Below are 12,399 nucleotides of genomic sequence, written 5' to 3' on the forward strand. Positions count from 1 at the left end.
TCTCACCCAAAACTCTAGCAGTCAGGAAGCTGAGACAGGAGGATCACAATAAGTTTAAGGCCAGCCTGAGTTACATGGTGAATTCCAAGACATTCTAGGCAGCGGAGTGAGATCCTGTCAAAAGAAAATAACTAAATATTAAAATTAAATATAAGTTAACCGTATGTGACCTGCACTCTGTGGCTGGCCCACTCACTATGCACACACGCTAAAGCCTAAATGCTTGGATTATAATATGCTATGACAGTGTTAGAAAGGACACACTAACCTTTGTCTAATTAATGCCACTAAACGTAAATAAGAGTACTGTACCAGTTATCCTGCTGGATTAGGAAGCACACTAGAATTGACCCTACGGGGTCTGTAGTGGAATAAGCCTCTTCTGCCGACAACAGTCTGAATCCAACATTTGTTCCACAACTCACGCTTCTTGGCACTTTTGGATGCAAGGGACAGAAGCATTCCAGCGGCTGGTTAGGCCGAGGGAGTGGACACTGAAGAGGGACAGTTACACAGAGAGCCTGGAGGGCTGTCACCCTAGGACAAGGTTGAGGTGAGGAGGGTGGGGGTAAAAAGGCATGGAGGTCTGGTGATCTCGCCATATCATGTCATTGAATAGAGACTATTGAAAATCATTTAGGAGAACTGGGACTTCATTAGCTGACAGTATATCAATGATGGCTACTGTGCTGGCAATGCGCATGTTTATGGGCTAAAACCTGTAAAACCCACAGGAGGCATTTCTTGCGCTGTTCCTCCTGGCTGTATTGTATCCTCGTAGCCCTGAGTAGTAGTGGTGCACACTTGTCCTCCTAGATATTTAGTAGGCTAGGACAGGAAGAGTTCAAGTTTGAGGCCAGCCTGGGCAACGTATCCTGTCTCAAAATAAGGAAGGGGTGGGCACGCTAGCCCAGTGGTAGAACACTGTGTGTGGAACTCGAGCTTCAGTCTCCTCCTTCTCTCTCTCTCTCTCTCTCTCTCTCTCTCTCTCTCTCTCTCTCTCTCACACACACACACACACACACACACACACACACACACACACACACACGCACACACACACCAGCGTTTTATGGCTTTCAGTATCACATTGAAGCACCTTATTAATATTGAAGTACCATAAAATTAAACATCAGCCTTCACCCCAAAATTAAGCCTACACTAAAAATAATATTCATTTCATCCTCATAGATTTCAAATGTTTTTTTGTAATCTACAGACAACTAAATGAACTAACTTTTTCAATGAAATTTGGTGAAATAATAAAAATTACAATGTGCCTTAAAGCTTGCAATCTTTGAAATTAATTATTTACTGTTCTCAAAGGAACCCTAATTAATCTCTTTATAATTAGTGTGGCCAAAACTAATTAACAAATGCAATCTTTAAAGTTATATGAAAATGCCCACAATAAAGTATTTAACAGGAGGTTAGAAAACTGCCCCATTGGCCATAGTACCCAAAGAGTCAGGTATCAAGATAAACCCGCCTGAGAAGGTGAAACACCTGTATTCTGAAAATTGCAAAGCAACGATAAAAGAAATTAGACAGGACATAAATGAAAAGCCATTCCATGTTTGTGAAATGAAAGACTTAAAAGTTACAGTATCCGTCCAACCCCACGTGATTTACAGATTCAGTGCAATCCCTGTCAAGATCACAATGGCAGCTTTTACAAAAATAAGAAAAATATTCTAAATTCATACAGAACCACAAAGATCACAAATAACCAAATAAATCTTGAGGAAGATGAAAGCTAAAGGCAGCATAGCTTCTGATTTCAAATATATTACAAAATTCAGTAATCAGGACAGTATGAAACCAATAGAAGAAACCTAGAGCCACACAGATCCACAGGCGGAGCCACAAACCTGCATGAACTGATTTTGACAGATGTGGCAAATGAAAGACAGGACAGTGGCTTCAGCAGGTCTGGAAACATTACACAGCACATTCAAACGAGAGGAAAGTACCCTCCTGCTCACAGTCAACTTAAAGCGGACCAGGAATGTAAAGACGTGAAGCCCTAAAACTCCTAGGAGAAAACGGAGTGGGTAAGCGCCATGGAATTCATCTTGGCAGGGACTTCATGGCTGTAACACTGAAGACATGGGCAGAAAAACAGAAACAATTCGGTCAGACCAGATCCAACTGAGCAGCTTCTGTACAAGAAAGGAAGTAACAGCGAAACCTATGCGGTGGAAGAAAACGCTTCCAAACCGTGTATCAGACAGAAGTTAATCTCCAAAATAATAAGAAACTCCTACAACTCAATAGCAAATATGAATAGCCTGATTTCAAAGTTGGTTATGGACTTGAGTGGACATTTCTGAAGACATTAAAAGCAACCAGCATAATAAAGTAGGCGGTACATGAAGAGAGGTCATGACACTGAGTCTTCATATCAGCCAGAATGGCTGTTATTTAAAAAACGTGGGTATGGGTGTGTGTGACAGAGGGGTGGCTGAAGAGGTGGCTCACCAGCTAAGAGCATGTTTCTTTTCCAGGCATGCATGTGGTACACATACACACATAAAATAAAAATAAATAAGTCTTTTTTTTTTAAATTCAGGCATGGCAGTACATGCTGGTAATTACAGCACTTAGGAGGAAAGATAAGAATATCAGAAGTTCAGGACCAGCCTCGACTACACGAAACCTTGTCTCAAATGAAACAAATTCAGCAGGCGTTAGCGATGATGAGGAACATGAGTTACTTCCTTATTTCTGTGATTAGGAATAAAGGAGAAGACTTTATTTTCACTCCTAATGTCAGAGGGTTGGTTGAGCCCATGGTTGCTCCGCCCATGTGCTTAGGCCAAGCTTTGTGGCAGAAGAGCGTTTGCTGGGTCTTCACTTCCTGGTAGACAGGAGGCAGAGAAAAGCAAACAAAGAAAGGAGCCAGGGCAAGTTAGAGCCACTGAGGACATGTCCCCAGGGACCTAGTTCCTCCAGTCAGGTCTTGCCTCCTCCTTTTTAACCATGTCCCTAGAATGCCATCAGACTACAAATCCACTCATCGTTAGGCCAGAGGCCTCAGCGTCTGTTGTTTCTGTAAGCACTGTCACAGACGTGTGCTTCTCCAGTCCTCTAGCCATTTCTGTTTGAATGTTTGTGTGTGCACACATGTGTGCAGGTGCCCACGGAGACCAGAAGAATGTAGATCCCTGAGACCTGGAGTTACAGGCATCTGTGAGCTGCCCAGTGTGGGATTCAAACTCTAGTCTTCATCTTACACACTGAGACATCTCCCTATCATCCCTGCCTGCCATTTCTTCATCCACTCAAGTTGACAGTCAAAATCAGCCATCACAAAGAGAAGCGATCTTCATACATCCTAATATTTTTTTACATGTTTTAATATATTTTATATATTTGGAAGCCTTCTAGATGTGTAGCTCTATACTCAGAATTAAAGTAAAAAATCACATAATTATAGTCCCTGACTTCAAGACTCTCACAATTAAGGTTATTCCTAGATACAGCCATGGAAATCAAAGCTGGAAATATAATCAAGTACTTCAACAAGATAAAAAATAATTGAACTTTTTAAAAATATTGGCTTTCATAGCACATGGAAGATTAATATATTTATTATTTTTTTCAAAGATTGATTTATTTTGTATACAGCATGTATGACTGCAGGCCAGAAGAGGGCACCAGATCTCGTTACAGATGGTTGTGAGCCACCGTGTGGTTGCTGGGAATTGAACTCAGGACCTCTGGAAGGGCAGTCAGTGCTCTTAGCCTCTGAGCCATCGCTCCAGCCCTAATATATTGATTTAATAAATATTTTTTAAGGCAGCTTAGAATGAGACCCTGAGTTTACTTCTAACACTCAGGACAAATGGTTAAGCACATTGGACACTGGGCTATTGAAGCAGTCAGCTTTAGCAGTAAACAAGGCTTTCCCCACTAGAAGGGACATCACACTGGAAACTGTATGTGATACAGAATGATAATAGCTGAAGTAAAAGTATGAATAAATCCCAACAACGTGACTGATCCACGCCATAAAAATTACTTTGAAAATAAATTTAGAAAAGCAAAATTTAAGTCAGTTAATGTTTATATTGATGCTAGCCTGTCCATTTTCTCTATAAGAATTAACTGGAATTTTCCTATGTGGTGTTTCTGTATAAAAGTCTGTGATATTTTCTTTTGCATGTTAACTATTATTGATTTTATTGATGGTTTATTTGTCTTTGTTTAATTCCATTCCATAACATATAACTTAAGATACTAATATATGTCATTTGATAATTTAGTAATTAGTTTCAAAGCAGGATGCTTTTAATTCTTTGTATGCTACAGGTAACTTTGAAACAATACATCACATAGTTCCTGTTTATTACCCACAGGTGGGTAATCCAAAAGTAGTCTTTTTCTCTGATGTACAGAGATACTTTGTAAATGGAAATCCATCTTCAGAATGTCCCCAAGAAGATAAAACTAAAATCACTGAAGACATGGGGTAGGTTCTTCCAAATGTTTGTATGGCTTTTCCCTTTTCGGGGGGGGGGGGGGGGGAGATGCCCTTAGCGTCCACACAGATGCAGAGGGGTCCTCCTAACATCTGTTCTCAGCCGCAACTTCAGTGTTGGCTATCTCAAACAGTCGGAACTGCAGAGGGGGGGGACAGCTCTGGGAAACTCGGGGTACACTCAGTGAGGTAAAGGTAGGGGCAGGAAAGTCCCTGAAGATGTGGATAAAGATGTCTGATGGGGGGGGAGGGTCATCTGGAAGGTAGGTGAGGCCCCAGGTGATGATGGGCTCCATTGGATGGGAGCTGGGGCTGGGGGGGGGGGCTGTGCCAGGGAGAGGTGTGAGAGAGGACGTAGAAGGAGGAGCCCAAAGGAGTAGGTAGAATACTCTCCTCTGCTCCAAGTCAGCTCTGACCCTGCGCTCTCTGAAGACATTAGAAGTTTCATTCACTCTAAAGAGGTTTATGAAGAAAAAGGTTGAGTCTCCATTCTAAACTTTGATTCTAGTCTCAGTTTAGTTCTATATAAATCTGTTAGGAACCTCCTAATAAGAAACAGTTGTTTTGGTTAAAAAAAAAAAAAAAAAAAGATGACATTGTTTCTATGCAAAGTTACATCATTCTGGGAAATAACCTCATTTACTCTAAAATATATGCTTCCCATACATTAAACAACACAACATAAAAATTCAAACAAAAATCAGGCTATGATAAGGCATGACTACAGTCCTAGAATTCTGGAGGTTGATAAGATGTTCAAGGTTGTCATCAGCTGCACAAGTTCAAGGCCAGCCTGAGCCAAAGAGATTCTGTCTTAAAAAAAAAAAATTCAAATTAGATAATCCTAATCATAAGTATTTTGCAAGTCATCTGGGGGACCAGATCTGCCACATTGCTGTATAATGTTGGCAGGGCTGTGGACATCATTAGCCAGATATATGCTAACACATTCTATACGTTTTATTTCACCCTTTTCCCCATTTATTTTCAGTGTCCCTCCCCTCTTGAGCAGTACTGGGATCGAACCTAGGGCCTCAGTGGTGTGTTCTACCGTTGAGTTACGGCCCAGCCCTTCCTTTGGATTTGTAACCAATCCAATGATTGCTCTGTTGATCCCCCAATCATGCAGCAGTGTTCACTACACTATAATGAAGGGCAACACGTATTTCATTGAGAAAGTAATCAAAGCCAGTGGACCTACTTTGGAATTGTATTCCTCTTCCCAGAACTGCCTGCTGAAGGGCCAGTGGGCAAGCCCACCAGAAGAAGGCCCAGGAATAGTGCTGGCGCCCTCCCTGTTCTCCCCTCCCCCGCATGGAGCAGCTCAGGACTGCTTCGGTGCAGACTTAGGTGCAGGTCTGTAAGCCTGAAAATGCTTGATGGAGAGAGACTGCTAAAGGAGGCCTAGTTCTGCCTCCTCTTCGTCCACAGTAACGTGGGGACTGTGTGAGAACATGCTTTGCTGTTCACATACAACCTCCCAAACCAGAGCCGTGCCCACAGCACCCTGATAGTCTCTTAAAGACAGACAACACCCATGCAAACTCCACAGCTCAGTTTTGAGATTTCGTTTCTTTGCCAATGGCTTCCATAAGTACCGTTGGTTGTAAGGAGTCTTTTTCTGTCCCGCCAGCCAGCTCTCAAATAATGACATAGAGACTGATTTTATTAATTATGAAAGGTCAGCCTTAGCTTAGGTTTGTTCCTAACTAGTTCTTATAACTTAAATTAACCCAATATTTTTAATCTACGTTCATTGCATGGCTCGATCCCTCATCTCTCTGTACTGCCCATCCTGCTTTCGCCTGATGCCCATCCTGTGCACCTCGATTCATCTCCTACTTCCTCTCTCTGCCCATAAATCCCATCTATACCTCCTGTCTAGCTATTGGAAGTTCAGCTCTTTATTAAACAAATCACAACAAAATATCTTCACACAATGTACAAATATCTCACAGTTGGTATGTCACAAGGTGGATTAAACAATTAAGGATAGTATACACAAGCCTCAAGAAACAACGTTGGTGAATTTTATACATTACACATAGTAAATGGATCTGTAGTGAGCTGTGGCACACAACACCTGCTCTGTATCCATGTGCAAAGTCCAAATCATCAGGAGTATGCCAATGAAACAGCAGTGGCCATTCTCCTCTCATCCTAACTAGGACCTCAGGGCTAAAGGCATTAGTTAAAACCCCCTCTCTGCTGCCAAGATAAACTGCCCTAACCAGCAGCAGAACAGAGGGCCCTTGGCAGCCTCTGCCGCTGTGTGAAACTGAGCATGCTCAACTGAGTTTTCCAGTTTTAGCCTGTGGGAAAAAAATGTCATGCAAATGTTCCCTTTTAAATGTTTATTATTTCCTCAGGTAACCTTTTCTGTGAAAGCATGCCAAATATTGTTTTGGTGACTCAGAAGATTTAAGTCTGATTAGATGGTAATATGAGTTATGTCTCTCTTTAATAAAAGGTGACCAAATATATTATGAAACTTCCTCAGTGCTTCACAAAAGTCTTTTTTTAGGTATGCCTGTTGCTAACATGTTAGTAATTTGGAGAGGGAATCTTTTTACTTGCTCACATGAACTAGTTTCCATTTTTGCTTCTGTATCATGATTAATGTATGTAATTTCCATTTTTAATTGAGATATACCACACATACAAGGCAGAAGGCAGACATACGGCCTAGCACCTTCATCTGGGAATGCAGCCATGCAACCTTTAGTAAATTAATCTAAAAAAAAAAAAACCAAAAAACTCTAAAGGACAGTGAGATTAAAGTTGGGAGACTGGTAAAGTACTGAAAATGAAGTTTTAATAATTTGGCCTGGAGAGATGGCTCAGCGGCTGAGCATTATCTCCTTCCAAAGGGTCCAGGTTCAATTCTCAGCACCCACATGGCAGCGTACAACTCTCTGTGACACTAGTTCCAGGAGATCCAACACCCTTGCACAGACATGCATGTAGGCAAAACACCAATACACAGAAAATAAAAAAATCGTTAAAAAGGGAAGAAAGGAAAAAAAATTTTTTTGTAAAAACATCTCCCCCCCACAAAAAAACAATAATTTGGCCTGGAGTATTGGCTCAATGGTAGAACATATTTGCCTAGCATGATGTGTTTACCTAGTACAAGCATGCATGCACACACACACAACACATACACACACACACACACAACAAACCCATCTGAACACAAACACAAAGATCAGATTTTCAGTTTCAAGAAAATCTATTAAAACAACTCTTTACCTTAACTATTTTAAAGGTGAGAATGAGCTGGCACCCATAATATATTTTTACAAGCTATATTAACATTCAAGGTGAGGAGCCTGCAGAGAGGTAGAAAACAGTACGTGTTCCAAAAACAACAATCTGTTGCGCACTCCTTGAGGGCTCTACACACTGGGAGTTGTGCCTGTGTGCAAAGCGGAGTGCTGCGAAGCAACATGTGTCTGAAGACAGGGGAATGTTTTCCCTGACTCTCATAAATGCATGCAGTCCTCACGTGTATATTTACACAAGCCTGCTTTCCCTGCAGGGAGAAAAAAGTCAGACTTATTGACGTTGTTTGTGACCCTCAAACTGAACTTGAGACTATCAAAGTACACTTTAATTAAAGATTAGGTCTAAACTATTTTTTATTTAAAGGCTGATTCTGAACAAATGCCTTCACTGTTCAATTAAAAATAATGTATGGGATTAAATAAGCAAGAGCGGTACACATTATTGCTTTCCTCTGTATTTGTCACAGTAAATACTTGTGACAGATGTTTCCTCTCTTTTCAAATATGCTAGGGGGTGCTTGAACCTTCGTGATTTAAAAATAGACATTAAATCCATGCATGTTGCCCCAAGATCCACCAAGAACACTGTACAGCACTATACCATAAAGAAGACAAACAGTTACTTAACTCCTCTAAAGTGCAAGCAATGCTGATAACCATAGACCCACATATTTTTGCTAATGCAAAATACCTTTTTAATGGATTGGGCTATGCTGGGTCTCAGATATCTTTAAGGAATACGAATCCCTGGGACCTGTAATTCACAGGGATATGCCCCCTCTGTTTTGGTTAACTATTTACAAAATACTTAGTTAAGGTATTTGCTAAGCAGTGGGAAGAGGTTTCTTTGAATTAAAAGTAGATTCTAATAGTTAAGATACCTGGCTTTCACTATTGGTAAGGATATGTTTAAACAGTTGTAACAACAGATCTACATGCTTCAAAAAGAATTTTAAGAACTGAAGTAATATTTTTAGGCCTAAAACTCTAGGATGCTCTTATATAAACAAACATTGCAAAGTCAAATGCCTTTCATTTTGCTTTGCTAATCTTTCCTTCAGTATATTTAATTTCATATGCCAAGTAAACATTATGTGTATTAGTAATGTAGATAGATTGTTACCATTTTGATTTGCAGTTCTCAAAGAATTCTCTCAAGAGTAGTCTACACACCCCCAAGAGCAATGGTGGAAATGACATAAAGATTTTTCCATTTAAGGGACTAAGCTAGTGTTGGGGAATTCTGGCTTCAATGCTGTCAATAGCTTGCTCTGTGAACAAGCTACAGAAGCCTGACTTAACCCAACTCTTACTTTGCATTTTAAAAGGCTTATATTTTGAAATCTAAATTTTTATTACTCAAACAATTTTTAAAGACTAGAACTCTTAATAAAAGAATATTCTGACTCAAATAGCCAAGCTCTCAGCGACTCTGCTAAGGATTGTCCCAGGTCCAGGAAGGTACAGAAAGGCAAGCCCGTGAGGAAGTGACCAAGATGAATGGACAAGAACATCCCTGTGCAGCTCAAGGCACCTTGCAGCCACTCAGGGTGAGAGCGGTGTGGGCAAGTGTACATGGACTTATGGAGTGAGAGCATCTGGCAAGCCAGAGCGCTAGGCTGGAAAATCATTTGATTTAAGCACGTACTGGCCCAGCCTTTGTCTTTAAGGATAACCCATCAGAGCAAGTGGAGAGACAACTCAGTCAGTAAAGTCCTTATTGCACAAACAACAGGACCTGAGTTCACGTCTCCAGCGCCCACAGAAAGGGCGCAGCAGCACAGGCCTGTAACCAGCACTCTGGCATTGGTGGGTGGAGATGGGTGGATCCTGGAAGCGCACTGGTTAGCCAGCCTAGCCAAATTGATGAGGTCCGGGTTCAGTGAAGAACCTTGTCTCAAAAAAATAAAAAAAGTGGAGAGCGACTGACAAAGACACCAACACACACACCCTGCCTCGCACACATAGTATATTAGAATGGATACACACCTGCTCAGATGTGCACACACACACACCCTGCCTCACACACACAAAGTTAGTATATTAGAATGGGTTCAATCCTCAGCTGGGGGGGGGCGCGGGGGAGTCTCCAAATACTGATTAGCTACAAAGCTGCTAGAACTCACACACTAAAAATGGGAATGCAAAATCAGGAGCCCTTAGCACAATAGTTTGATGCATTATAATGTTAAATATACAGTCCAAGAAATTTTCCTAAGTGAAATGAAAATCTATACTCAAGAGAAACTCTGTCAGGCTGGTCTCAAACTCAGATCTGCCTGCCTGCCTCCCGGGTGCTGGGATTAAACCACCGCATCAGGTTAAAAGTTATTCCTTAATTTAAACAGTGAGGGAAATAGTTGAAACCAGTTAATTATTTAATAGATACAAAATATATGTATAGTATAAAGTGTTTAAACATTTTAGTTTCTGCTATGTGATATTTGATTTTTAGCTTTTATTATAAAAACAATCTTAACATTACAACTTGTCATGTTTAAAAGACTTAAAAATAATTCTGAGACTACACTACACTTCAATGAATAAAATCTACAGCATTCTAAGGTCATACTTTCTGAAAACTAGACAACTAAAACTTCAAAGAAAGATACACTATGAACATATATTTGAACTGCTAATAACGTGCCAATCAAAAGTATGCATCTTAATAATAGACACAAAAACTGTCTTGCAAGATGTAAACACTCAATCATTATGGCAAAGATCATAAATGTTAGGGACAATCTACTTGGTTTGACTGTCACCTTAGTCATTTACTAGGTGTGGTACACTGGACAAGTTGCCCAGTCCCAGAGAACCCTATCCTCCCAACTGTAAAATGTAAAATCCTCAGTTTTTGTAAATGAGAAATGAGAAAATACCCATAAAGTACTCAGCGTATGAAAGGTGCCATATGGCACCTGTTACTCTAGTTATATAATAACGGAGTGTTAGGATTATCTACGTTTAAAGTGACTGAAAATACTAGTCTCTTTCAGGAGTGTGGACTTAGACTCAGTCTGCCTATAGTAGCACAAGAGGAGAGGCTCGGTGGTCTGGTCTGTGAACATCTGTCTCTCCTCCCACTGCTGTCCAGTGCAGCAGGAGAGCAACAAGCGAGGTCAGACTTAAGGAGCTTCGGGCATCTCTGCATGGCCACAGCCCGCCAAACCCCTTATTTCTGTTTATCTCCCAAAGCAGGAAATGTTTTGTTTCTGCTTTCATTTAAAGCCTGACTGGCTATGAGCCTTTACCGTGGTTAGTGTGTCCTGGGTTCTGTGTCCCTCGTCTCTCTCTTTTTTTCCCTTTTTCTTTCCTACCTATCAAGTTAATTAAATACTGGTGTGTTGTTTTTGTTTGTAAATACAGGAATCTGTCCTTGAAGGAATCTGAAAGCTTGCTAACAAAAAATGATATCCATGAACCTCACCTTCTCTGAAACCCAAAAGTAAAGGAAAATGTGTATGAGGAAATGGAGTAAATTCAGCGCCGCGTGGTTTGATTTCTTCATAGAACTAGGAAACAGCGTGTTGTGAGGGTTTGTAAACTTCGGTTATCTCGGTGTTTAAGTTCTTGTTTGATTTGTTTCTTTATAGAATCTGAGACTTTACTTTCCGTGTGTGAATTCCGGGATCTATTTACTTTATTGGTTGTTAAATAAAATTTACCAGGAAATAAAATGTGGTTTCCTATTCCATACGAGTCCTTGAATCAAGAGGATCTGGGCTTACTTTCGAAAACATAAAGCTTATCATGATCACCTAATGATTACCCTGGCTCACTAACAAATTCAACACGTCTGGTTCATCGCGGTGTAAGTAGTTACTATCTACGGCTTGGTAATCTCGATGTGGAAAGTCAGAAATCTGCTGGGAAATGTTGCAGAATCTATAAGCGAGCAGTGCCCCTGTGACAGTTTATATCTGATACTCTGAGCCCCCGGTTGGATCGTGGGGGGGGGGGGGTGTGCTGCGGTGAGGACCGTGTCCGGGGCGGCTTCCCCGCAAAGGCCGGTACGTACGGGCTGCAGAGCTGGCTACCGCCAACGTCGGTCCTCCCGGGTCGGTCTGGTCCCGCCCCAGCCTGTGCGCGCAGGTGCAAGGGCCGGAAGGGGCCGATGGCGGGGTCTCTGGGTCACGGTGTACTGAGGAAGCCGTTCTACTGCAAGAATTTTTGCTCTGTGGAATAAAAAGCGGACCGGGACGCACTCTCAGCTCTGCTCCTCGAGGTGAAAATCAAGCTGTTCTGAACGCGGGGTCCCGCCCGAATCCGGCGCAGCGGCTGGGCTTCTGGGCTCCGGGTCAGAGGGGGCGGGGCCAGGTGCCCGTCCCGCCCCCGAGCGGTTTGATTGATGAGTCTGTCCGCCGAGGGGGCGGCTCCGCCACGCCGTTGCCCCTAGCCTGAGGGCTCGCGTGGGCGCCCACCGCGGCCCGACGTGCCTTTGCGGGCCTCCCACTCGCTGGCTTTGTGCACCCGCATAAAAGGCGGCAGTAGAGGCTGCACGGCGATGGAGTGACCTGCTCGACGGCCCTGACCGCCTCGCACTGCTCAGCCGCCGAGCCCGGCACGGCCGCTGCGGGGTGAAAGGGAGGAGGCAAGTCCGAGGTGAGGCCGGGGCCGGGGCAGGCG

The 12,399-nt window shown here is 42.3% G+C and overlaps 1 protein-coding gene across 4 annotated transcripts in view; it reads left to right on the forward strand.

The window, feature by feature from the left end:
- Positions 1-11,467, forward strand: part of Ppp1r42 (protein phosphatase 1 regulatory subunit 42) — a 38,665-nt gene extending 27,198 nt beyond the window's left edge. For 2 of the 4 annotated variants that reach the window (XM_059254025.1, XM_059254024.1), the window contains exons 8-9: positions 4,315-4,474; positions 11,140-11,467. In XM_059254025.1, the coding sequence (XP_059110008.1) occupies positions 4,315-4,474; positions 11,140-11,209 (230 nt within the window). In that variant the 3' untranslated portion in view covers positions 11,210-11,467. Of the gene's footprint in view, positions 1-4,314; positions 4,475-11,139 lie in introns of those variants that run through there. The other 2 variants (XM_059254026.1, XM_059254027.1) reach the window with 2 other exon arrangements.
- The last annotated feature ends 932 nt before the right edge of the window (positions 11,468-12,399 follow it).

This window comes from Peromyscus eremicus, chromosome 2 (assembly GCF_949786415.1).
Source record: "Peromyscus eremicus chromosome 2, PerEre_H2_v1, whole genome shotgun sequence".
Lineage (NCBI taxonomy): Eukaryota > Metazoa > Chordata > Mammalia > Rodentia > Cricetidae > Peromyscus > Peromyscus eremicus.